Raw genomic sequence first — 24,474 nt, forward strand, 5'->3', positions numbered from 1 at the left:
CAAGTTCACATAATTTTCATTCGCCTCATGATGAACGAGCCACACGGCCTTATTCGCGGTAAACTCAAGCCATGACGACGGTCGCGGTGGCGGTGTCTCTGGATGTTTCGTTTTCCGCGCCTTTGTCTACTGCGCCATCTAGCCGGAACCTTCCTGAACACGCGCTCAGCGGCCTTCCAGCTCCTCAAATATCTGGGACAGCATGTCGATAGCTGTCAAATCAACTGGAAACTTACACAATGTCTCATCGACAATATCACATCACACCTTTGCAATTCAACAGCGGTTGCATTACTTTCACCGAGTGGATCTCCCTCTATACCCTCTGCCTCGCCCCACTAATTGCCCACGTTGTCTCTGGAGCGCCTGCAGCCTCCTATCTCACCAAACCCAAACCCCGCTGGCACGACCAAATCTGTCTCTGGAATCCAACATCCATTATCTGGCGGTATGCCGCCATCTTCGACCGGCGACTGCGCGCCAAGTCCTGGAGCCGAGATGATCTGGCAACCACGAACGCTATCCTCTGGACACGCAACGGATGGGATGGCAGTGATGGAGTAGTTTCTGAGGCTGTTACCTCGTGCGTGCAGCGTCCGGACAGAACACATGGACGCATTCTATCGGCAACGACGCTAAAGACCCTCATCACGACTTTGCAAGGGATAGCGGCAATTTACGCACTTGTCGCCGAGCGGACCGGAGCCGGCGCTTCAAACTACGACCCGTTAATGGGCGTCGACATGGTTTTCTCCCCCCTTGCGGTCCTGGGACTGTTGAGATTGTGCGCTGCAGCGTGGCTGACTGAGGACTTCACCTACGCTTCGCCAGAAAGCACTCCCGATCCACCCGTCGCACAAGATGCTGCCTCCCCGAAACCCAATGCTCGATTCAGGGCACCCAGCAGCTCATGGCCGAGTCGTTGCTTCCGCACCTTCTATCTCATCCTTTGCGCGGGGCTCTGGACTCTGTCTCTCATATACACTGTTCCTGTCTTTCACAGTCTTTTGTTTACGACAACTTCGTTTCTGTCCTCGATCTTTTACCTTGTCCTTTCCACTATATCCTTCTTGACCCACGCCTTTTATTTCTTCCGTGGACGAACAACGACTGTCTTGCCCTGCATATCCCATACCTGGTACAAGATCTACACGCTCGTTATCATCAGTCTCATGGTGGTTTTGGTCATCATGGCAAGCATCGAGACGAATAGGGCACCTGACGGCACGTATACGAGCCTGCGCTTGGGCAATGGTATGGTTTGTAGACATCGGTCCGACAGGTGGTGGTTCTTGTCACCAGACAGGACTTTGGTGGGCTTTTATTCTACGGCGGAGAAGGCGCGCAGGAGCCCCCGAGTAGCAAGTTACTCGAGCACCCCCGCGGTAGCCTTATCGGGGGGCAATGCTACTCTGAGCGAGGAATTTCTATTGTTCAACTTCACTGGTTATTGCATTGGGAATATTATAGGCTAGATGGATGGTTCATCGAAATGAGAGTGACTTTGGCCGTTGGCTCTGGAATACACTCGATGATAGAGTCCGACTCCCTAGGACGGGTCGTGAAACACAAGGACAGGTACCGTTCAGTGCGATGGTTAGGTTCACAATGTTAAGTTCTTAGGTACAACTCATGTGGACTCATACATGTGGGCTCGTATGTACTATCACATGTAAAATAATTTAATTGGTGCAAGCGTCCCTCAAAGCCTTACCTGGTATCAGGCGTAAGTTTTGTACATGGCCCCGCCCCGAGCGCCCAAATCTCCTGCTTCTTCCGCCTTTTCCCTCCATTGTTCGTGCCCTTGACCCGGCCCTTTTTCCGCTATCCGCTCAACGGAGGCTTCGTACAAGCTACAATCCTCGCTTCGCGGTCTCATGCAGCAGCTGGCTCCGTCTCCACAATCCACCGAACCATCACCATGCCGAACCCGTCAATCACCAAGATCGCCGGTCAGCTTTACCTTAGCGATAGAACGAGTTCTCGTGACCCTAAAATCCTCGGCGAGCACAATATCACCGCCGTGGTCTCTCTCAGTGGGGCGAAATGGGTCCATTGGAGCCAGTCCTGGTAGAAGATCATCCACGAAGGGAATCGCCTCTTCAAAAAGTGCGAAGACAGCATGACGCAGGACTTGCTGCCTGAGCTCGCCGATATCTGCGATTTCATCAAGCAGCACCTAGATTCCGGCTACGTCCTAGTCCATTGCGACTGAGGCGTGTCGCAGTCTCCCACGGCCGTGATCGCCCATCTAATGCAAGCTTATCGGTACGGCCTCGCCACCGCCCTGGCCTTTGTAGGAGGGAATAGGAAGATCAAGCCGAACGGTAACTTCAAGGAACAGTTGGAGGTATGGAGAGCAGTTGGGGGCAATGTCTGGGCAGCTCCGGGAGTTCCTAAGGCAGAATATGCGGTTTACCTGACGAAGAAGACAAAGAGATAAGCTAAGTATGCTCTATAGTTATAGTTTTATTTTAACTATTTATACTTTTTTTTTATTAACTAGTTAGTTTATACAGCTTTACTTTGGTGTTTACTTTATTAAAGCTAGAAAGATGTGTTCTATATAACATTTTAGTTTATGTAGGTTTTTTACTTCTCGCCTTTGTACTCTTTAAGACCAAGCGCTTTTTAGTCACTATCTGTTTGCCTCTAAGCTTTCTTAAGCTCTAGAGACCCTATACCTCACCTTAATATACCTAGATTGTCTCTCAGTACTAAATTGACTTCTCGAACCCTCTATATGCCCTCCATCAGCTCTATCTAGGCCCCTTACGATAATTACGTCACTTGCAAATCCTCGTGTGTGGAGGAAAGTTTAGGACAGACACTGAGGCTTTAGATCATCGTGCCTCAGTAGGTAGTGTATTCCTTCGAAAAAGCTAAATGCGCAATAGCTAGAACAAAAAACTGACCATACTCCTCCCCGACACCATCGCGTTAAAGCTAACACGGTCGAAGTCGCCTCGAAAAACTGGGATTGCTTCACCCTTAGTAAGATTGTTCCGGTTGTTAGTTAGCCAAGGCGTGACGCTAAACTGCGTGCTTTTGACACCCCAAACCTCAAACTCCGTGTGCACATCTAGATGCCCATTGTTGACGACGTTAACTACGTGTTTCCCATCAACATTCTCAAATGCACTCACTCTTACATACCCTATACTGCTCTCCGCTTTCACCCTTACCGCGCCCGGCTTCACAAACCTCGAGAATTGGGCAAAGGCCCACAGCCGTGCACTTACAGACAGGGTATCATTGGACAGCCGAATGAGTGCGGAATTGGTTGATGTCGTTTCTGCGCCCTGCCAGTAGAGGAACCCTGATATGTTCGAAAGAGTGAGTCCCTGTTGGATCTTGTTTGCCCAAGCGATACCTTCGCCTGCCTTTCCGAGGTTGTCCCATGCCGTATTCCAGCGCCCATCAAGGTCCGCCCACTCAGTCTGCCAGACCCGGGATACCGAGGTTTTGAACGGCAAGGAAGGATTAGATGAATATCCGTGCGCAGAGTAGACCGATAACGTATTTTCGGCACCAGGTACGCTTTGGAGTTCGGCTAGAATGTCTTCACCATCGTTCCATCCGGTGGCCTCACAACAAACAATTTTGACATTCCCGAAGCCAGAAGATTTAAGAGTTGGGGAGAGGACCTTCAGGAAATCTCCGGCCTGGAATCCGGAAGATTGCATGGAAGCGTACGTTTGGTTGAGATCTGGTTCGTTCAAGAACCCGAGGTGAGTGATTTCGATGCCTTCGCGCTCCTGATAAAACCGTAGGTACCGTACCAAGTAATTTGCGAATGCCTGCCTCCAATCGCCTGATTCACAGGACGTGCTAGAAACCCCACATATATATCCCCCGTTGGAATCATTCCCATTCGTCTTCATGTATCCTGGCGCGGACCACGCGTTCGCATACACAATGCCAACTCCGTACTTCATCGCCTCCTTAGTCAACCAAACCTGACTACCGTCATCGCCATCCCATTCATACTTAGGTGTTGCATTCTGGCCTCCGGGGTTTATTGGTTCGATAGACTTCATAAAATCCTCGACGTACGATGTGGACGACCCGATCCCATTGCGCAGGATTGTGAAGCCGGCCCCGATTTCATTGCTAAACAAATAATCAAGAACCTGTTGCTGGTTTTGCGTAGAAAGACCGAATTTTCCATGGATCTGGGCGGAACGCTGGAAAGCTTGTGAAATTCCAAAGCCGTCGATCACCTGGTATCGTGTTTGTGTGTCCACGGTGACTTTGACTGCTGGGATACTGCTATTCAGACTTATTTGCCTTTCAACGTAGCTCCCAAAGCATGTGTTGAGGATGCTGAACCAAGCAATGATGACGCAACGCATCTTCAAGGTGATGAACAAATTTAACATGACAATTTTGAGAAAGAAGAGTTTGTATAATCACCAGGGCATTCGCGGGACAAATCCCTAATACGGCATTGAGAATCATATAGTGAGCTGGGAGAGATGAAGCAAACTTCAGGCTGAATCAATGTGGGGTACATTAGTTCCGGCACTTACACTGTACATAATTAATTCGCCGGTGCATGCGTCGCGGGAGAATAGATTGAATCGCTAATTCGAATTAACCATTATAGACCAGTAGTAAATGCTCCAAGGTAGCGGGTTTGGGAGAGAATGTCAATGCCGCAGATTGCTCTGCTGGGACGGCAGAGCTTGCTTCTTCAGGAATAGACCCCTCCTAAGTTTTAGTGAACTTGTCGAAGAATCTTATCATGACCGAACTAGCCTGGATAGAAGTAGGGCCTTGTGGTACAGTGAACTGCGAGAGATTCGGTATGGTAGACGCCCCACAATGGCCTTAAAAGATCAGCTCGTAAATGTTACTTTCAATTACTCGACAACGAACGTTCTCACCTATATCGTCGACCTTGTAATTTTGAAGCAAATCATCAACGCCACTGCACGTCCATGAGAAATGGTGCACATCGCCGTTGAATGTGGTTTCCTGAGTCGGCAATCATGCCCTAAAAGAATCTCACAAGTTTGAAATTGGAGGCTCCACTCCGTGCTCCCCTTGGCCTCCAGCGTAGAATACTGTTTTGTCGTTTCCGCATGAATCTCAAGCATTGGGAACGGGTTGAGTGCCGATTTGCACCCGTTGTCTGGGCCATTGATGTCGGTGTAAAGGAGCCTGATCCAGTTGCGAATTCCGCGAACCAGCCTCCAACAGCACTATAGGCAACAGTCCTAAACCCACTGCCGTTTGGAAATCCTTGCTTTGTAAGCCCACAGTGAATGACAGAGGGTTGCAAACATATTCAATTTGATCGGCGTAAGATCGGGGGGGAAGTGGAGAGCTACCCAGCGGCATAAAAATGGTTGTCGTCCACACAGAACTTGGACTTCATGGACAGTTGAGCATATGTGGTAGCTTAGACCGGCCCAGCTTCCCTTGATTCCATCACGGTAGACCATAATTTCTAATCCAGCAAGCCCGTCACTTCTTAGTCTCAGTTTAAGGTCTTATAAATCGCATACCCCACCGGTGTATTAAGCATCAGACAGCCCCGCGTCAACTTCGAGGAACCACCCAATGCTTCTGGAGCCGTGGAAAACAATGCCACCGGATATTGCTTTTCCTACATAAGTTGAAGGGAGCCGATGCAAGTACTCCGGTTCCACTGCTCTAAAGACCTAAGCAGGGCTGCGAGAACCCAGGCAAGAAGTGAGATTTCCCGTAACCAGAACCCGCTCGTGGGGACATGGGCCATTGGGGGAAGCTAAGTGAGAACTGGGTGCAGGCGGCGAGGAAAAGTAACATTTTCACGAGTGCCATCGGGTTCATCGTGTCGCGTCGAAAGAAATGACGCCAGGACTTAAAAGGAATTCCAGAATCGCCACCCTCAGGAGTCGGACGTAATTATCCCTAACGAGCTATTTAAGAAAATCATATTTGCGATCCTTGATAGAAGTGACATCGGTTCGGGGAATTCCTCGAGCGAAAGATTTTATGACATGCATGAAGCGAGCGAAGTAAACAAAAACTATATAGAAAAGATATTAGACATACATTCATAAAAAGGCATCAAGGTTGTAAGTTTCTGATGGCACGATTGTTTTCAGACATCGAAAGTCGATCAGTCATTCGAGGTGAGCAATAATATGCTGACCCACCAGCTGCAAAAAAATCTTGGTGGAGCCTTATACGGGCCTTCGCAATTCTCCAACACGACTTTCGCGCTTCTATTTAAGCAGACATCTCGTAGGCTTCTTCAGCAGTCATAGCTATGCCTCAGTGTGGAACCCTCCCGGCTAGCGCACAAGCGACACCTTGGCTAGGTTGGTGCGTGCGGTAAATTCTGCCGTCTGTTCAAAGATCTCATTAGATTAGAAGAATATCAGAGTCACTATAGTCTAGGAGGAGTGCTTACAGCTTTAAGCAGGCAGGGAATGTTAAACATCCCATTACATTTCAAAGCTAAGCACCAACCACCGTTAGCGACAGATTAACCTTACATATCCTATCACCGCCCAATGAACAACTCTCTAAATCTAATTTTCCCAAGATTTGTATCCTCTGACTTAGATGAAGTTTTCCGCTGACTCAGCGGTTAGGCCCGGAACCTTGTGGCCAAATTCACTCAACGCGATTCACTTGGCCACCTTCCTTCGTTGTAACGATTCCCATATCAGATCCTCAATCTAATGGATCAAATAGGAGGTTCAGGCAGGTGCGACTCATCCCTCGATAAACCCCCGATTTTCTCCCGTCCACTCCTATCCGCCTTAGACACTACTTTCCTCACTCTTCATCTCCTTTCGATGATCTCGACGCACTGCCCAGCGAAGACTGCTACAATACCCTTTCTTGGCGTCTCTCGGCCTAAGAATATGCTCATCCACCTCGATAACTGTCGCGTAGTACGAGTCCTGCAATGCTGCCGCCATGCCTTAGATACCGGGACAAGGGTCGTCGCGATGCCGTCGAACTCGATGGGCTCTCCATCATGGCCAGTCCCTGAGTGATTCGGGGCGATACTACCAGTTGCCTGGACCTTGCTCTTATCATACTAGAGGGAGTGCGAGCAGCGAGACTGGGGTGGCGATAGAGAAACAGACGTTAGGATATCTATTTTTGGTATTGGATATTGCCATGTTTCTTGAAGAACGGATTACCAAGGGCCCGCGCGGTTTCTCCCAGTGCGAATAGAATTCGGATCGTGTGAGAGCGGGCTTCCGCTTCAGGTAGGCTTTGGTTTGGATGTATCCATTGGAGAGTGAGGACACTGTAGTCTCGGTCATAATGCTCAGAAGATTGGTAGGTGTGTAATTGGGCTCAGGAGGTGCATAGCTTCGTGTTGAAGATTATATATTCGTAAGATGATGAGATCAACTAGCAATGTGTCAACGTATCTAGTATAAACACAAAAATGACAAGCGCGGGCAAAATGTTCGCACGCAATGATGGAAGAGCATTTCAGAAGTTCTTGATGGACAGGACAGAATTTTCAGCCTCCCTCTTCAACAGAGCGCTAGGTCGTTCAGCGGTTGTCCAGAGTTTCCCTTTGGGGGATAGCAGCCATGAGCAATTACCTATTTGGACTTCAGCAAGTAGTCCAACCGTAGGTGTTACGACAAAGACTTGACGTGCTTAGATTTCCGAGTTACCGCCTATCGTTCTCCAACACAATATGCCCAGGACTAGGGGGGACCCCTCCAGTTTCCCACACTTTTTGGTCCGTGCCAAGACGGAAGAAAATCTCTCCTCCTTCGCTCATAATATCGCCATCATCGTGTTCAAACCAATTCTTATTCCACATCTCCCCATTAATGCTTACGCTCTGAACGTAGTAGCCTTGACGACTATCCCCATCATCTAGGCCCTCAGCTCGTATCCGTAATGTTCGGTTATTATTGACAGTGATATTTATATCATCAAACCAAGGGCTTTCGAGAAGATACACTGGAGTAGTTACAACCGGGTACAACCCTAACATCTGCCAAACGAGCCAACAGTTCAACGCGCCGGCATCAGAATTTCCCGGGATTCCATTAGACGTATTGAAGTAGAAGTCGTTAGCGAGCTGGCGCGATCTCCCAACACTCTTATACTGCTTGTTGAGGTAATTGTACAGATAGGGAGTCCCGAAGTCGGGTTCATTGGCAACGTTGTTGATGGTTGTAATGCCGAGACCGTTTACCCCGAGGTCAACGCCGGACGTGTTAGGTTGAAAGATATAGTCGAGACGTTGCTCGAAATGCTGGGGTCCTCCCATAAGCTGAATCATTGTTTCGACGTCATGCGGGATCACGAATGAGTATTCTATAGGTTGTAAGCCTGCAATTTAACTTTCAGTTGCCATGGGCTTACCAAACACAGTACCCTCATAACTGTGATCCCCCCAATTACATTCTCCGCAATTCGTGATATCGTAGGTCTTGTCAAACGTCCCATTTGCAAACCTTGGCATCACGAACCCAGTGAAATTTCGGCTACTAGCATCAGGGTCCCATATCAATTGCCATCCGGCGGATCTCCGCAAGTACAGCTCCTGGTCGCCAGGCTCCTCTCCTTTCGCGATCTGGCTCACGGCAAAGTCATTCAGCGAGTACTCTACCGTCTTAGACACACAGCGGGTATTTCGATCTGCTGAGATGTACCCCAATGGAATCCAGTCGTCCAACGCCGAGCGCCCTTCTTTCAGAGAGCCTTGGGGGTCGACAGGGTTGGAGTCCCAGAAAGGGAGCACTTCTGCATCTCTCTTGACCGCAGCATAACCATCAGTCCAATTAATCTTCCCACGAAGGCCTTTGACGTACGCATCCGCAAGCACGTTATCCGCGTTTGATCCTCCCTGGAAAAGCCCATTATAGTTCCCACTTCGCCCATCTGGCATGAATCCTTCGTGTTTGAACATGTCAATCAGAGATCGGATCATGCTCTCGTAGTACGCGGGTTGGATGAGGTGCCATAAGCTGACTTGGTTGCGGAAGAGGTCCCACATAGTGTAGAAGTCGTCCCAATACGGCTCGTCAGATTCCCAGAGCGGGTTCTCGCCTATGCGCTCGCTCGGGATGAGGTGCATGAAATAAAGAGAGGAGTACAGGAGCGCAAGGCGAGTCTGATTAGCCGAAGGTGATGTGTTGACCTGGATTTTTGAGAACACATCTCGATTCCATTCGTCGCGAGCAGCTTGGGCCGTTTGGTTGATATCCCATGACGAAAGCTCCTGGTTTTTGTAGTCACAGGCTTTCGATACCGAAATGAACGACACTCCCACTCGCGATTTGACATGGTCGGAACTGCTGGTACCGTTCCAGGAGAAAACAGCTCCAACTCGGTCACTCAATGGGCCTGAACGCGCTGAAAATCCATGAAAAGTAGGCTCGGGCGTCGTCTCATTATTAAATGATCGGAAATGGCGACCCACTGGAAACGTGTTCCTACCACTGAAGGTTCTCGCTCTATCCGGCGGGGAATCGAACTCTCCGCAGACATACACAGTCACTGGAGAACCTAAGTTCCACCCATTTGCAATACTTGTATAACCCGTATAAATACTGCCGTTTGGCTGAATATCTATCTCTCCGCCCGCATAGAATTGCGAATCCCATGCACGCGTCGGGTAAGGAAGGTAGTGTGAGAAGTCTACAAGAATATTCTTCTGAGAAGATGGGAAGCTATAATGCATCAACCCCGCGTGGCGAGTTGCAGAGAGCTCGATAGTTACGCCGGATTCAAAGCGGGTTCGGAAGTACCCTACGCTTGCCGCATCTTTGCCATCCTGTGACTTAGTTAATAGCTTCCTTGTTTGGTTTACGCAAGGCATACTCGGGTTTGCCAGTATGTCAGATTGTCTAGCAAGTTCACGGGAGGTGAGATAGAGGTCAAGGGCATTTGTGCTGGGTAGCCATATTTCGGTCCACCACCTGTCCCTGATTCATGAAGCAGACTGATACCGGTCACCCTTCCTTGCGGGGTCCATCCTCCATTAAGTGCGCTTTGGTTTACAGGTAATTCATAGGTATCAAGGCCGACTTTTACCATCCCAAAAGGCACTGCACCACCGACAAAGACATCCCCGCCGCCATCCGTAGGCTGTTAGCCACTGTTACAGCCTGGCACTTGCTGAAACTCACAGGAATATCCAGGAATCGCTCCTTCAGAGCCAATGAAGGGATTGACGAACTCTGAGTAGTCCACCTGTGCGAAGACACATGGCGCAAAAGACAGAGTGAAAGCAATTGCAGTCCAGGTTCCGAGTACCATGCTCACTAAGAAGGGGCAGAATTCAGTCTTGTCCCTCGTGATCCCTAGGCACGAAGTAACTGCACCCATTTCTTATGTACAGTTCCGGGAACAAAGTACCCGACCATCAGCACATGTTGTCCCACCAAGGTGCATCTTCGAGGTTACATCGAAGATGAGGTATCAGTCGTCAGCGTACCATAGCGTTATTCAAGCCCCGCCTTCTTGAATAGTACTAAGGTACTTGCCAAGGCATGGGGATGTTACCCCGCACACGTGACCCGCTACCCACCCCTCCAGCGTCCTTCAAAGTCCTAACCTTCTTCCAAGGTTGATCCAAAGCATTAGTTGTTCCTACGTGCCCTTTATGAGCCTACCTGCTCTCAGTTGCCTGTCAGCTCAAGCACCTTGAATCCGTCACCTTGAATCCGTAATGTCGAAACTCGATCTACAACTCCCACCTCGCCCCCGCAGGTCTAGCATCAATTGATCAGTCCTTGCTGCGAAGTTCCCAATACGCGCAGCGTTATGTGAGTAGTAGACGGAGAGCAGTGGCGAGAGTAGCGAGAAGGTTCACAGCGTGCTTACCTGAAATGCTTGTGTTGATATGTAACTTCAAATATGGCTCTTAACGTTAACGACCACTCCAACTTCAAGATGATGATCGGCATCATGTATAGCCCCAAGGCGACCTTACAGGGCCTAAAGATACGTCTCGAACTGCTCACTGCTCCCTAACAACCTCGAACATCTGGCCTGAGGCTGTTCGAAAATTCCGAGACGCAAGCCGCAACATCTGCGCATGGATAATGCAAGCCACCATGTCCACTCCGGATTGGACACCGTCGGTCACCCGCATTACACGCATTGCGCCATGTCATTGTGCCTGAATATCAAGCTTATAATGAGACAAGATATTACTTAAGATCCCCCCAGTCTGCAACTCGCAGTGCCGTGGACTCGATCTTGGGGAGCGCGATCTCACGAGTGACGTGGGGACGATCACACTGTCAGAAAATGAAGGATGCGGGCGAAAGCAGATGTCAAGGCAAAGACCTCAGGCATAAAAGATTCCTTGCTTCCGCATGTAGTTGCTGTTGACCAAGCACATCTGAACCTTTTGATATAACTTCTTATTCCATTCATTTGCGTCTGTGACTGCATACCGACCCGGTGTCGTTCATTCGTATTATCTTCACTGTAATTATTTTCCAAAGCTACACTCCTGTTGCCGGAAACCGAAACATTCATTCAAGATGGTCCGCATTACAGTTGCCGCTTTCTTTGCTTGTAAGTATTCATCTACGTCCGCATCGAGTATTTACCAATGCTCTCTCAGTCGCTGCCATTGCGGTTGCCATTACACCCAACAACGCCGGTGCCAAAAACGTCGGCGCGGGCGACGGCTCCCAGTTTATCACGGGCGGCTGCGTTGCTAATGCCGATTGCGGCTCAGGCTGCTGCGCCGATGCCTCTGGTGTCGGTGTCTGCTCCGCGGAGGCAGCGCAGTTTCAGAACGGAAAGAATGGATGCAACTTTGTCGATCCTAATGCAGATGCTACGATTGCCGCTGCTCAAGCCCAGGTAGCGAAGCAGGGTTTCAAGAGGGTCATCAGGAACAGCGAGTAGATACTGGCCGACGGAAGAAATCTGCCACAAGTTCAGGGGGGATAAATGGCATTGGGATATCGATGGTGTATCTTAAGTTCACCTATAACGTTACCATGTGTCGGAAATGAAGCACTCAAATATCTAAGAGCTCACACATCCTCTTTAACTCGTTCCTTCTGTCTACCTGTCTAGCAAAATGCGCGATATTTCTCTTGAAGTCGGCGTGTGCACACCATCCCGTGAAACCCAGAATTCAAGGATCCCACGGCCAGACCTTGCAGTTCAGATCTTGAAGAACACCAAGCCACACCGCAAAAACAGAGTCCACTAGGGTAGCGATGCTGCACAAATTGGAGGAGTCTCAACTTCCGAGTTATCTATTTTTACGACCACTAGCGAGGCTTTTTCTTCTTCACAGTTTGTTTGAATCTGCAGAACTACTCCTGCCAAGTCTCATAACCTCCTTATATAAATTCGAAAAGTCGACTCATGTTCAGATATGGCGTGTCTTTTAGACTGAGGTGGAAATTAAATTGACAGCTGGGAGGTGAAAGTGGAGTGTGGACGTTGCGTACAGCGCAAGTGCATAAACTAGATACCACGTACTTGGGTAGCTTGCTCTGTAAGAGACTCACACCACTCGTTCTTCCAGATCCAAAAATGGCCACCAAACCTCCCCTCATGTTCCCTACCCCAAGCACCAACAATCCCAAAAGGCGTAACAACACCCCACCACATCCAGCTCCATCCTTGGTGAATGTAAGTCTTTCGCAGTTTAACATCCCCATTAGCAGACACCATTCCACTAAGGCTGAACGTGTGGAATCCATCGACACCTCCAGAAACACCATCAATGATAGTCTTATCGTTTGGAGACGATTTTTCTGACAAGGAGACTGGGCGAGCAATGAGGCGTATACGCCGCATGGGGGGGTCCAAGTAGAATCGCTCTCTTCTTCCCCAGCCGCGAAGGTCATTGTAATAGCCGATCCAGTCTCCGGTGAGGAAATTGGCCGATGTCATCTTGTTGATGTGGCATTTGGTGAAGTCTTCGCCGGTGTTCCGGAGAGGCAATGGAATGTCCATAAAGGTCTGAAACGGAATCCTGCTCGGAGATGGCAGTGGAGCGATTTTGCTATCGAGCGGAAGTTGCATAATCGCGCACATCATGGCGACAACTAATGACGCCGCACGGGCTGAATTGAGACCAGGGTAGTCCTCGATGAATCTTGACATCCTTTTTGCAAGCTCCGAAGCGACATATCGCGTGTCACAGGACAATGCGCTTGCGAATTGCCAAACTGGGGAATATCCTTCTGCGGTTCTTCCGTGTTCTCTCAGAGCTACTGTCGCAAGGCAGAATCCTATGCTCACATATTCAAAGTCAGATCGTCCAGAGCTAGGGTTAGATTGTTCGAGAGAAATGTCCCCTTGTAAAAGCTCTGGTTTAGGTCCAAATTGTCCGAGCATTAGAAATTGTTGCAGGAGATAGTGAGTCCTGACCCCATTGCAAACAGGATGGCGCAGAGCAACCAGGTGGGGCAGCCAATTACAGAGATTGTGATATGTACCAGATTCTAGGTCATCTTCCGCGAGGACATCCGACTCTGAATTCTCGACATACTTGACTACTTTCTCGACAGCAGAGGCAACTCGTATCGTGTCGGAAAGAGAGCCATTGCTCAAGAGATGGGATGAGTCCCAAGCTTCAAAGGATGTTTCATTACTGAGATGGGTGTTCTCTGCGATATATCTGAACACGTGGCGGTCGTTACAGGCTGAGTGAAATTGACGATTAACGAGGATGAGATTGAGAATCTCTGAGCAAGAGCAATGGCAAGCGATGCGTTGCAGTAACTCGACAGGAAGGGCAAGTATATATGGAGTGGAACTTTTAATTGACAAAGCCATGTCTATCAGAGCGAACGATGGGAGTGTTGCTCGGGAGCTGCTGTTGTGACATCGACATCTGCCTGAAGCTGAGAAACATGCGAAACGAGGCCCCGCGCTAGCCAATCTTGAAACCTAGAGTCGTGACAAGGTTCAAGAAGCAATCTCCACTTGGCTATACGAATATACTCTTCATCATTGGCACCCTTATTCGGAGTCCAGAAATAGCCAAGATAGAACTCGCATTACTAGGCACTCGGGAAGATGGATGGGTAGTGTTCACGTGACCTATATGCTACTTTCCTTCCTTGAATGCTGCAGGCAGCTGATGTTCTCTACCTAGTATTTTAATCCTTTCATACTTCATTTTCTCTGTTCTCTAAGGCTTCATACAACTTGCTGTGGAAAACGACGTGCTCGTTGCCACAGTATTTAACGTCAACCCAGCCGACGGCATCTACATACCACGAATCCATCGAGAGAGCTGCGACAGATTCTATCTTAGAGTTCATGCTCCCTTCATAATCGGTGAACACGTCGTTCTGCTTAACGATCCCTGTAAGCGGAATTGCAGAAATTGGGTGATATCTGTCTTGGTGGATGACAATACCAAATTCCAAGAAACAAGTGGTACGGCCTTAGTTGTATGCTTCTACCCTTGCGGTGGCGGAGTCGTGGACTCGGAAATTTGAGTCAAAGACGTAGCTGCACCTCTTGTGTCCGTTGTGGCTAGCAGAGCTGCTTCAGATTGTCGACATCCGACACTATCTGGCCCACGGTGAGGATTTGCTGAGGCGGAAGTGTAGTTAAGATGTTCCAGACGCTTTAGGTTGCGTATCTCGCCTTGCTTCCAATGCCGATAAATGTTTCAACAGTGACAACCTTGACGAAATAGTAGATAGGTAGTCTGATGACAGTGTTTCTAGACATAATGGCTGTAGTATTCATTTTTGGAGCAGCTGGAATGTTTGTGAACCCCGGATGCTTCGAACTGCAAATTCATCACCAGTGGCAGGTAGAGTAAGCGAGTAGTATATCTCCATTGAGCTGGCCCGCATCCGGTACGTTGGTCTAGAACCCGCAGTTGTTGCTGACACCAGAGCAGTGCATGGAGGTGCCTCGTATATGTTGGTCAAATCGCTTTCATAAACCGGCGTTTTGGAAACTATGTGGAAAGTTCGCTAGGACCAAGCTTCAATCATCCTCTGACACATGGGGCCAACATCTTCAAGTGGAGGATGAGACAGTATATTCAGAAATCCATGGAGCTGTAATAATGACGGAGGACCCCTTCGCTCTCGTGACGGTAGAGATACTGAAACGGAGGAAGCATCCAGCACGAGAACTAGATGCGTGTAGATATCTATCGCAAAGCATATTAAGGCCGTACATCGTCGTTATAAAATTGATATTGTATCTATCGCAAGGTGAGACTAGATGGATCTAATGGAGCTGATAGAGGGCATATATAGAGAAAGGCGAGCAGACAATTAGGTATTGAGAGACGACTTAGGTAGATTGAACCGCATTCATCAACGCTTACATACCAAGGCCGTTAAAGATAAGGTCGTGCTACCACAATTTTTTTTTTTTTTTAAAAAAAAGGCTAGAAATAGATAGGACGGTATTCTATACATTCGGGGAATCGCTACGGAAAAACCGAGAATTCATGCTCCTTTTTCAGATCAATCGACTTTTAGTAATTTCTACCACTAAATTTAGAAGCAATTTTCCAAGCAGGAATTTAATTCATTACGAAAATTTGCGCATCTTAGTTTGCATTTGGGATACGCACTTGGTACGTACTACGTACCCTGGGACACTTCAAATGATGTCGTCTCATACCCGAGCGTGTCCAACTTTGTACTGCCAAGATTTAGTTAATAAAATCTTATCGTCAGACCCCTCATTTAGATTTGAAATTCTCCCCAGATGTTTTTTTTTTCTTTATTACCACTTCGATGCTTTGAAAAGAAGTCCATTCACTGAGCCTTGTTGAATTCTGGCCGTCGTATTGGTTGTACTTACTCGGAATTCCGAACGATATCGAACAGTCCGCTTTTCGAGATATAGTAAGCTTTGACTGAGAATGACCTAATGAAGGTTGTATTTCATAGGAAGGGAATCCGTAGGCCCGATGAGGGTGTTACACACCGCAGGAACAGCGACCGGAAGCATCAGGAGATGCTTTGAGAATTCCAAGTTGTTTTCAGGAGTGTAATAAGTGTTCTGAGAAATTTAGGTGAGTATGTTGCAGTCGAAAGGATCAGAGAAGTAATGAGATGGAAAGAGTATTAGGTATCTCTTATAGCGAAACAATTCCATTCTCGCAGCGTCATTCACAGTGTTCAAAAGCTTGCGGCGGGCTTTTGCAAAGGACAAAGAATGGAAGCATGCCAAGTTAAAGCACCTAGAGAAGGGACTGGGGGGAAAAGGTAAGGTGACTAGGAAAATTAAGCATATACCACAGATTTCATGCGGGAGATCCTTGCCAGGGGTCCACACAGAGTTTGTGTTTGCAGTAGTCACGCATGCTTCGCGCGATAGTTACATGTTGCCAAGACTTACCCCTTTCTTGCATATATAGACCCTAGGTACACTCCTCTAGCAATCAACTCAGTCCCTCAGGATTCCTGTGATCCTCCTACTCTAAAAACTTCACAGTTTTTAAGATCAACTTTCAAGATCTCTAAGTCCAAAGGTGTGTCAGTAGAGCAGTAGGTGTCACGATGAAAGCTATGGCAATTCGTACAAAACAGTTGAGCAGCATCGAAATTATTGGAGGATAGAATTTTTTCCAGTATGGGGGTTCGAATTTGAAGTTCGGAGAGATGAAGAGAGAAGGCAGTTGGAAAGCCCACACACAAGGATCGCACTCAGCCCAATTTCCGGTCACGTGTCTTCTCCTTCCAGCAAGGAGCCCCTGGGGAAGTTGGTGCCCATGTTTACGCGTAGTTTTCGAGGGTTAGTGCATTCAGGTTGCGATAATGGGTATCATTAAACGTTATTATTGACGGATACATCTAAGGTATTACAGCAGGCCTTATATCCTCATACACTTGCCGTCGAGCTCGGTATACTCGTTGGCGGCAAAGGCACAAAAGGCTCCGTATGTGTCGCCTTTGCAGATCCATTCGTGGCATAATCTCCCGTGACAATCTGAGTTCCATCTGCAATAACAAGATTATCCAATATCCTCTCGAAGATCGCTAAGCTCGCCGCAGGCTGGTAATACGGGATTTCGTGACCGGCCTCGTAGATACGCGTGAACGAGAAGTTTCCATATTCCCGGACCTCTCCATACTCCACACCATCAAGTATGAAGGGCATGTACCCCGCTGCACGGAATTCCTCGGCGTGGCTGTAGTTGACTGCGAGAGAGACAGCCTCGCCACCGAACCAGTTGCATATGTAATCTGCATCTCCGTATACGAGTGCTACGCGAACACCGTACCCGAGAATCTCTTCTAAATCCTCTTTGAAGTTAGGAAAAACAAAGTCGCCGGTTTGCCTAAACCCACGAGAGACATTGCGAGCGTTGGTCGACGTGTAGTTGATATTGACACCGAGGGCTTCCTGTGTGCTTGCAAGGTTGAGAAAGTCTACGAAATAATCAGGCGGAGTCGGGTCGTCGTAGGGATGCCTAATGTCGTAAACACCTCTCCCCCCAAATGCGTAATACGGCCCCTCAACGAGGTTTCGGCACACGCTAGTTGCTTGCGAGCAGGTAAGGTAGCCGTCTTCAGTCGTGCGGTCGGAGTCTGTGCAGTACTTAATCTGGTCCCTGCAGGCGTCGGGCATGTAATAAGATTGCTTCATAAATGTATAAATGGTGTCATTGACGGCTTTGATCCCGTATGTGTTGTTAACTGCAAATTCGGGATAGTATGGTGCCTGGATGCCTAAGATATGTCAGCAGAAACAAGGATGATGTTGGAAAGTACATCAAGTACCTTCGTCAATTATGCCATTGATTATGCCCAACGCACCCATGGACAAAGGGAAGCCATCTACAGATCCATTAAGAATTGCTTCGTTCTGCTGATAAAAGTAGTTGTAAAAGCCAGGCCCGTAATGGCCCCCATAACTAGTGCTGCTGTCAGCATGACACGCGGCTATCTATGCCAAGATCTTATCACCCACCTCTCAGTCCAGAGGTTGAATGTGTAGTTTTGGATATCAGGATCCAGTTGAGGGGACAACTCTAAGAATGCCTGCAAGATTTCCCACGCGCCAATGGCAGCGGCACCAGTCGTATTCGCCCGGTCGGGATTGACTAACGAGTAACGCCCGGATGAGTCGGTGTAGGTAGTTTCATACGAAAATCCAACGCCTACAGGCTGAGACAAATAGAGCATATTAGATGCATTGTTCCAGGAATACGGGTTCCATTGGGTCTTGAGATCTTCCGTTACGTTGCAAGGTCCATGTTCTGTCATTGTTAGTCTTTCGTTACAAACACAGAGGATAGTTCAGGTTACCTTGGAATAATCCAATCAGTGAATCACTTCCTGGGCCTCCGTTCAGCCACAAGGTTAACTGGAACCCGGTTAGCGTTTTTGCGCTGCAAATTTCTAAGACAAATGTACTGGCTTCTTGCTAGGATTTTCTCGAGCTTCAAAGAACCAGAAGAACATATTAGTCTCCTCGTTTAAGCTGATGTAACCTGCATAGTCATCGACTCCCTCCATTGTCTCGCAGACGCCGGCCTTGCCAGGCTGCTTGAAGCGAATCTGGGCACCCGAGGGAGACGATATTGTCATCACACCAGTAGAATCTTTCGGGATCTGTCGTTCCTCAAGCGTAGCCTTACGTGCCACAGCTATGGATGCACATGCTAAGAATGCAGCAAAGCGTCTAAGAGGAACCATTGTGAAGCCTGGCCTTGGTGAAAGTAGATGCAAAGTGATGCCTCATGCCTGGCGCACCTCCTCATCTTTATGCTGGAAATGACCCGTTAAGCTCCTAAAGATTCCTCTCTCAATTGAATGGCGTCAGACATAAAGTTTCCTGGATGTAGGATGTTGACGATCTGAATCAGGCAAGTCCTCGGGGTTTCTGAATCTTGTCCAGGGTTTAATTGGACGATCAGTTATCAGCGAACCGTGTGTCTGGTACATCACAAAGACGGTGCATGAGCGTCGATATTAGGTTGACTAGGTTCTCGCCCGGTTACGTCACCGGGTGTATTGTGAAACCATGAGTTATCGCCACAGTCCATTGGCGGAGAGTTGCGGTGGGGGGTCGGCCCTCATGAATGACGCCGTGTATCGTTGTAGCTTTTGGGTAACGCTGATGGGACCCGGCAGAGCCGCTGATCTCCGGCGTGGAGACGCCCTGAATGGAGTTAGTATGTATTAAAGTAATGGCAAGTTTCGCAGCCATTGTAGCTAATAGCTGGATAAGGAAGGTGAAACGCGTGTCGGTAATGTACAGGTCCGGATGCCAAGACAACTAGGGTACCCTTGTTGCATATCCGCAGTGCACTTTGAGCAAAATGTATTCTGAGGCTCCCAAGAACGCAACGGTACCTTCCATATGGAGATATTCATACCCAGCCACATGCCTTTGAACCTTTGATGTGATCCCTTTATTTTTCCTCAATGAACGTGTTGTTAGAAATGATGTTTCACTGCTTCTAGCCTTCCTCCATATTACATCCCCGTACGAAGCTGGCAAAGATTACGTGGATAGCCAAGAATAGAATTGACCTAGGATGTACTATTTTGAACTTAGGACTCAAGTACTCCATGCTTATCTTCTTCTTTCATCTCATCACCATGTCTAGAATCATGTTGGCGGGTCTGGCGGAAACCTAACCCACGTAGAGCACGGGCCAAACCTATCCTCAACTTTCGGCCCTCTAACATCCGTTGAATTACACCTACACAGATAATTATCCTGCCGATCGATCCAGCAAAACTGGTACTCATGATTCTGGGAATATATCTCACAGGGCTCCGAGTAGCTGAAGTTTACTTGCTGGGTCACTGTCGTATTTTTACCGAGCTCGCCCGTTGCAGAAGCACTAGCATCAAGGAGCCGCGTAAGATTGAAATGGGTTCGGATGTGGACTCCGCTGCCGATAGGGTCGGTGTTGTTATCAACTGATGGGCCGCTGAATCTACAATATGATTGGTATTTTGGGGAGTCTGTGAATCTGGTTTTGAGGGTGTCGGCTCTTGGGCCAGAAATTGTTGTTTTGTTCAAGTGCGCCTGTGGCCACATTAGTTGCATGTTCTCCTCTTGTCTGTTTTTCGAGGGGGGGTGGTTGTAGCCGAACGCATGACTCGGTAGGGGAGACAGAGCATTCGCTCACCCATCCAGTGAAGTAAGGCCAAATAAAATCCGCACTGATATAGGCCTCAATGCCTTTGTCGAGCTTCACCGCGGCTTTTGTTTCGAGGCTCTCAAAAGTCACCCTCCGGTTTGGGGCAACATCGAAATACACGCTGATATAGCACAATTTTCTGTTTTCTTTCGCTGGCACACCCAGGCCAATGGAGGCGAGCGCAGTATTCTTCGTGTCATAAGTGATGATGAGGCCCGAGCCGTCCGATAGTGGGGAGGCTTTAACTGCAAAGGGGCAGTTCCGCTGGTCAATGCTTGTCACGTTTAACGTGACTGCACTCGCCAACCTCGGGAAGAAAAATAGACCAAAAAAAAGCGAAGAACCGCTTGATGGTTTCATATCGTCTAACCCGAGTGAAGAGGCCTCCGCGAGAATAAGTTTATGGCTCTTTATAGAGGATCTCAAAGCTTATGAGGAATCTGTAGGCTGGAAAGGATGCCTGCCTCGTGACCTTTCTCTATTAAAGCTAGCTTCTACCAGGTACTAATTTGATTTACCGCCCGTATAAAGTACATACGCAGATTGTTATACACTGCAAACGCTAGCGTTGAGCTTTCGCACTGCTAGCAGGATTAATGTTGAGGTTGCAGCGTCTAAATTATTTTTTAATGGCCTTCTTCTTCCCCTAAGTAGCTCACCTCGTATCCGGAATCAGGCTGTTCTTAAAAACGTGAGGAGCGCTCGCTATCTAGACTTAAGAAAGCGGAGATCATCAGGTGTGCAGTCTGAACATTGGCGCGAGGCAGACTCGGAGATATTATAGCCGGACATTAAGCTCGCTTGTGATGCGATGGCATTGCGTACATGCAGTCTATGTTCGGGATATCAAGCAGAAGTCAGCCTTTGCGGAACCGTAAGAGGAATCTGCTACACCAGTATAATATCCAGAAAATTTTCAATAGGTGGAAATTAGATAGGGGTTGACGCGAGACACCGCGTTAATACGTGCACATCATCTACATTATTGCGTTCGAGAGGAGACGATGCCATGCGCTAGATGCCAAACACTATATAATATTGTCGCAGTGGCGTCCTCTGCATCAATGGTTGCGTCGAGAAAGCATCAAGCACGAGTGGGTTACATGATTCACCATTGAGTGACGCCATATATATGACAGCAGGTGGGCTACAAATACTACTAGGGAGCCGAGTGTCTCTGCTCTTTCTAGTGTCAATAATTACATCAGAATGAAGAATATCGGGTTTACCCTGGCTGGTCTTTTCCAACTTCATGGGATATCGGCGCACTGTTAGTACCTTCTCTCTTATTTTCGCATCTGTGACTTAAATTGTCATTGTTTTACAGATGCCTTTAGTAGACTCAAGACCATAAATGGCATTGAATCAAAAAATTGGCAGTACATCCGGTAAATCGAACCCACCCATGAGCCATACTTCTCCGTCTCATAGCCATCTAGCAAACCTGCGAATCCTACATGGATGTCGGCGGAGCAGGGTGACTATGCGTATTTCCCAATGTTCGACGTTTACGATACAGCTATCCGATGCGGCGTCAATGCCGAAAAAGGGTCTTTGAGCTCTGAAATCTTGGTTGTAAATGCAGGTGATGAACTATCTGCTGGTGTGTGGAGCAGCCCATCAAACCAGATAACACACGGCGGGCCAGGCATGTTCTATCTGGCAAAGGCTCCGGACGGCGTTGACTTGAGGACCTGGGATGGGAACGGGGATTGGTTCAAGATCGGAGAACTGGGTTGGAATACTAATACCAAAGCAGGGTGGCTGGCCGACGTAGAGCCTCATTCGGTAACGCGTTCTTCGATTTCCTAATTTGTCCCTTTTTCATTCGGTGCCTGCAGATTGCTAATAGGCACCTAGATGAACGTTACGATTCCAAAAACAACTCCACCAGGGAAATACTTACTGCGCATCGAGCATTTATTCTTAAGAACCGAAATAAAGGAGACCAACTTCTTTGTTTCATGTGCGCAGCTAGATATCAAAGGAAACGGTGGTGGTGAGTTGAAAGTACCGTGAGAAGTTAGCCTGCGCGAAAACTGAAGATCCCATAGGAACGCCTAGCCCAACTGTCAAATTTCCTGGGGCGTATGACGACTTTGACGAGGGAATTTGGGCACCTCTTTGGACTCAAGGATATTGGTTGAAGGGCTACATTCCCCCTGGACCGCCAGTTTGGACGGGTTAGGCTGATGATGAAGACTCGGAATACTTTGCGAGTAAGCAAAGAGGTAGGCAAGGCATAGAGTGAATTTCGCGTACGATAGTAGCGATAGCTAGCCTATGCAGGAAGAAAGAATAGTGACAAGAAACCCATGTTTAATCTAGCCCCGCGTCCTTTACTAGACCACTGCGAGACGTTCTTTGTATGGTTTGAGCCGAAGAAGCGACAATGGAGGGACTACCGAATCGCGGTAGAGTCTTGTAGGACGTCATCTACTGTCAACGGCTTTGGGCTTAGTTCATCTATGTTGCAATGGTAGTTAGCCACTATTTTCTCTCCCGGTAAATCTCCGCGTAGGGCAACTAAGGAAAGAGATAGAAGAGGTCTTGACCAATGCGGCCTGTGAGACCCATCCCACCACTTTAGGTCTATCTCATATCGCAGCCACAACCCACGAGACTCTTGAGACCATGGCAGTCTTCACAGTAGTAGGGGATCTCACCTCGTCTCTCAGACATCCTTCTCTCAAAGTCCAACTGCGTCCCATTAAGCCACCCTGCAAAGCAGTCCTCAGTATCCGACGGTTGTCCGTAGGCCTGCATCATTGAAATCTCTACTCCGGCATCTTTTAATCGAAATAGGGTTGGCGCCACTGCCTCGATTAAGTGGAGCGCGTTGATACGAGAATTGATATCCCATCGAAGGGCCTTCACAAGGAGAAGCAACCTGAATCCCTTGACATGAGTGACTTCAAGCAGCGCTTCGAGACTCTTCAGCTGTTCCGTTCGAAGCTCCGATATCTCATCTTCGACATAGAGGTTCATCGCGCCAGAGCTATGGTAACCGTCTTTCGCCTTCCTGTTGTAGTGGATATAGATCTCCAGCCTGCGAATCACGGCCTTTGGATCGAGGCCTAAGAAAAATATATCATACCGATTGATCAGAAAATGCTCTATCTGGGTGGTGTAGTAGAGCCGGAGAAGTGTAGTTGAATAGAAGTACGAGGCGGCTTCTTTGGCAACGTCCTGACCCACCCAATTGGGACGGAAGATGAAGCCCCAAGGGTCACCCCAAGCAACTTTGTTGAATTTTTCATGGCGGTAATACAGCGCGTCGTTCTCTTTTACTCCAATTTCGGATCGAAAATCCGAAATTAAATAGTCGTACACCATGTACCGTAACTCGAGAGGAAGAGAAGCGTGGAATCTTGCCACCAATGTGGTGCATTGAAGTTTGCAGAAGTCTCGGGTTTCGCCTCTTATGTTCCTTCGAGAATGAGCTGCGTGACGGGCCACTTGAATCTATCAAAGCCTACCTTTGAAGACCTTTGATGTCATCGCGCAAACGCTCCATTCTAGCACTAGTTAAACATATAATGAAGCCTGCTAATATGTACGGTCACTTACTCTTTCTTCTTCTCCTCCAGCGTTTTCATTTTACTGAAGCGTTCGTTAGCCCCACATTTTCACCCCAGAAAGAGTGAGATGCACACTCCAAGATTCGAGAACGCCGCGCGGGAAAAAGATCACACTCCGGCTCATTCACAGTTTGTGGTGCACCAGTTGGCTGACCCTTCCAAGGAGCAAATATTCTGCTCCCGAGGATCTTGAGTAGGAAAGCATGTCCAAGGCTGAGAGCCTTGCGGTGCCGACCGCTTTCGACCCTTTTTGCCGGCTCGTCTGGTTCAACTAAGCTCATAATTAATATCGCATGGACACCTTGAATGATAGTAGGCTTCACACGAGGTGTTTAGGGGTCGAGAAGAGATATGAAAAGCAGACTCCTCATCGTAATCGTTTGACTCAGGTGGCAGGTTATCTCAGCTAGCTCAGACGTGGTGAGGAGAGAACCGAGGACGCACAAACCACCATGCATATTGCTACTCCAAATAGAGTATGGCCTAGGGGTTAGCGGTTTCTGACCCCTGTCAGTAGCGTTTCTCTCCTCAGCTGTCTGAGGGACTTTTGTGATTTTTTCTATGAATAAGCCTATTTTAAGAGCATCACAATAGAATTAGATTTACAATATCTCTACTACTATATGTCTGAATAGGCTTAGAATTTAATAGAATGTAGAGACAAGCTGTAGCTATAAAATAGTATATTTTTTACTAGATTCTGACTATTATTAGCAGAGCAAAATCTAAACGCGCGCAGAACTTTGACCTATCCATACCCTGATTTTAGATTAACAGTATCGCCCTCCTGACTAGAACTTGACAACTAGTAGACTAAATCCCCTAGAATTTTGCAGG

The 24,474-nt window shown here is 48.1% G+C and overlaps 9 protein-coding genes across 9 annotated transcripts; 3 read left to right on the top strand and 6 right to left on the bottom strand.

Annotated features, from left to right (window-relative positions):
• Positions 1-231: 231 nt before the first annotated feature.
• BDR25DRAFT_338027 (uncharacterized protein) lies at positions 232-2,215 on the top strand (the record flags this gene model as incomplete). The annotated part of the gene is made up of 2 exons (XM_033693246.1): positions 232-1,254; positions 2,118-2,215. The coding sequence occupies exons 1-2, from the start codon at positions 240-242 to the stop codon at positions 2,213-2,215; spliced, it is 1,113 nt and encodes a 370-aa protein (XP_033539892.1). The 5' UTR covers positions 232-239.
• An 874-nt stretch (positions 2,216-3,089) lies between these two features.
• BDR25DRAFT_202712 (glycoside hydrolase) lies at positions 3,090-4,253 on the bottom strand (the record flags this gene model as incomplete). The annotated part of the gene is made up of 1 exon (XM_033684406.1): positions 3,090-4,253. A coding segment is annotated over one exon (1,164 nt), but the record flags the coding sequence as incomplete, so codon positions are not given.
• A 3,386-nt stretch (positions 4,254-7,639) lies between these two features.
• BDR25DRAFT_246452 (glycosyl hydrolase) lies at positions 7,640-10,023 on the bottom strand (the record flags this gene model as incomplete). Its single annotated transcript, XM_033685928.1, has 3 exons — positions 7,640-8,298; positions 8,347-9,760; positions 9,808-10,023. 3 exons carry the CDS (start codon positions 10,021-10,023, stop codon positions 7,640-7,642), a joined length of 2,289 nt encoding a protein of 762 aa, XP_033539894.1.
• Positions 10,024-11,480: 1,457 nt separating this feature from the next.
• Positions 11,481-11,853, top strand: BDR25DRAFT_329903 (biotrophy-associated secreted protein 2; the record flags this gene model as incomplete). The annotated part of the gene is made up of 2 exons (XM_033692484.1): positions 11,481-11,514; positions 11,564-11,853. The coding sequence occupies 2 exons, from the start codon at positions 11,481-11,483 to the stop codon at positions 11,851-11,853; spliced, it is 324 nt and encodes a 107-aa protein (XP_033539895.1).
• Positions 11,854-12,426: 573 nt separating this feature from the next.
• Positions 12,427-13,071, bottom strand: BDR25DRAFT_246547 (uncharacterized protein; the record flags this gene model as incomplete). Its single annotated transcript, XM_033685932.1, has 1 exon — positions 12,427-13,071. One exon carries the CDS (start codon positions 13,069-13,071, stop codon positions 12,427-12,429), a length of 645 nt encoding a protein of 214 aa, XP_033539896.1.
• Positions 13,072-16,776: 3,705 nt separating this feature from the next.
• Positions 16,777-18,596, bottom strand: BDR25DRAFT_338028 (peptidase S10, serine carboxypeptidase; the record flags this gene model as incomplete). The annotated part of the gene is made up of 5 exons (XM_033693247.1): positions 16,777-17,627; positions 17,679-17,812; positions 17,869-18,157; positions 18,207-18,264; positions 18,315-18,596. The coding sequence occupies 5 exons, from the start codon at positions 18,594-18,596 to the stop codon at positions 16,777-16,779; spliced, it is 1,614 nt and encodes a 537-aa protein (XP_033539897.1).
• Positions 18,597-19,457: 861 nt separating this feature from the next.
• BDR25DRAFT_320247 (uncharacterized protein) lies at positions 19,458-20,416 on the bottom strand (the record flags this gene model as incomplete). The annotated part of the gene is made up of 3 exons (XM_033691887.1): positions 19,458-19,609; positions 19,680-19,941; positions 20,045-20,416. The coding sequence occupies 3 exons, from the start codon at positions 20,414-20,416 to the stop codon at positions 19,458-19,460; spliced, it is 786 nt and encodes a 261-aa protein (XP_033539898.1).
• Positions 20,417-21,553: 1,137 nt separating this feature from the next.
• BDR25DRAFT_298586 (uncharacterized protein) lies at positions 21,554-22,244 on the top strand (the record flags this gene model as incomplete). Its single annotated transcript, XM_033689083.1, has 3 exons — positions 21,554-21,844; positions 21,917-22,055; positions 22,111-22,244. 3 exons carry the CDS (start codon positions 21,554-21,556, stop codon positions 22,242-22,244), a joined length of 564 nt encoding a protein of 187 aa, XP_033539899.1.
• A 189-nt stretch (positions 22,245-22,433) lies between these two features.
• On the bottom strand, positions 22,434-23,999 carry BDR25DRAFT_347442 (uncharacterized protein). The gene is made up of 5 exons (XM_033694263.1): positions 23,713-23,999; positions 23,627-23,659; positions 23,536-23,580; positions 22,723-23,486; positions 22,434-22,522 (listed from the first exon to the last, which is right to left on the bottom strand). Exons 1-5 carry the CDS (start codon positions 23,916-23,918, stop codon positions 22,458-22,460), a joined length of 1,113 nt encoding a protein of 370 aa, XP_033539900.1. The 5' UTR covers positions 23,919-23,999; the 3' UTR covers positions 22,434-22,457.
• Positions 24,000-24,474: the final 475 nt, after the last annotated feature.

The sequence above is a fragment of the Lindgomyces ingoldianus genome (genome assembly GCF_010093535.1).
Source record: "Lindgomyces ingoldianus strain ATCC 200398 unplaced genomic scaffold BDR25scaffold_63, whole genome shotgun sequence".
Classification (NCBI taxonomy): Eukaryota; Fungi; Ascomycota; class Dothideomycetes; order Pleosporales; family Lindgomycetaceae; genus Lindgomyces; species Lindgomyces ingoldianus.

Excerpts from the sequence above, each read along its gene's own strand:
- BDR25DRAFT_347442 (XM_033694263.1), bottom strand. The coding sequence starts at position 23,918 with ATGAGCTTAGTTGAACCAGACGAGCCGGCAAAAAGGGTCGAAAGCGGT. Across the intron at positions 23,487-23,535 it reads GACATCAAAGGTCTTCAAAG|GAACATAAGAGGCGAAACCC; the intron begins GTAGGCTTTGAT and ends TCATTCTCGAAG. Across the intron at positions 22,523-22,722 it reads AAGGATGTCTGAGAGACGAG|ATGAACTAAGCCCAAAGCCG; the intron begins GTGAGATCCCCT and ends ATTGCAACATAG.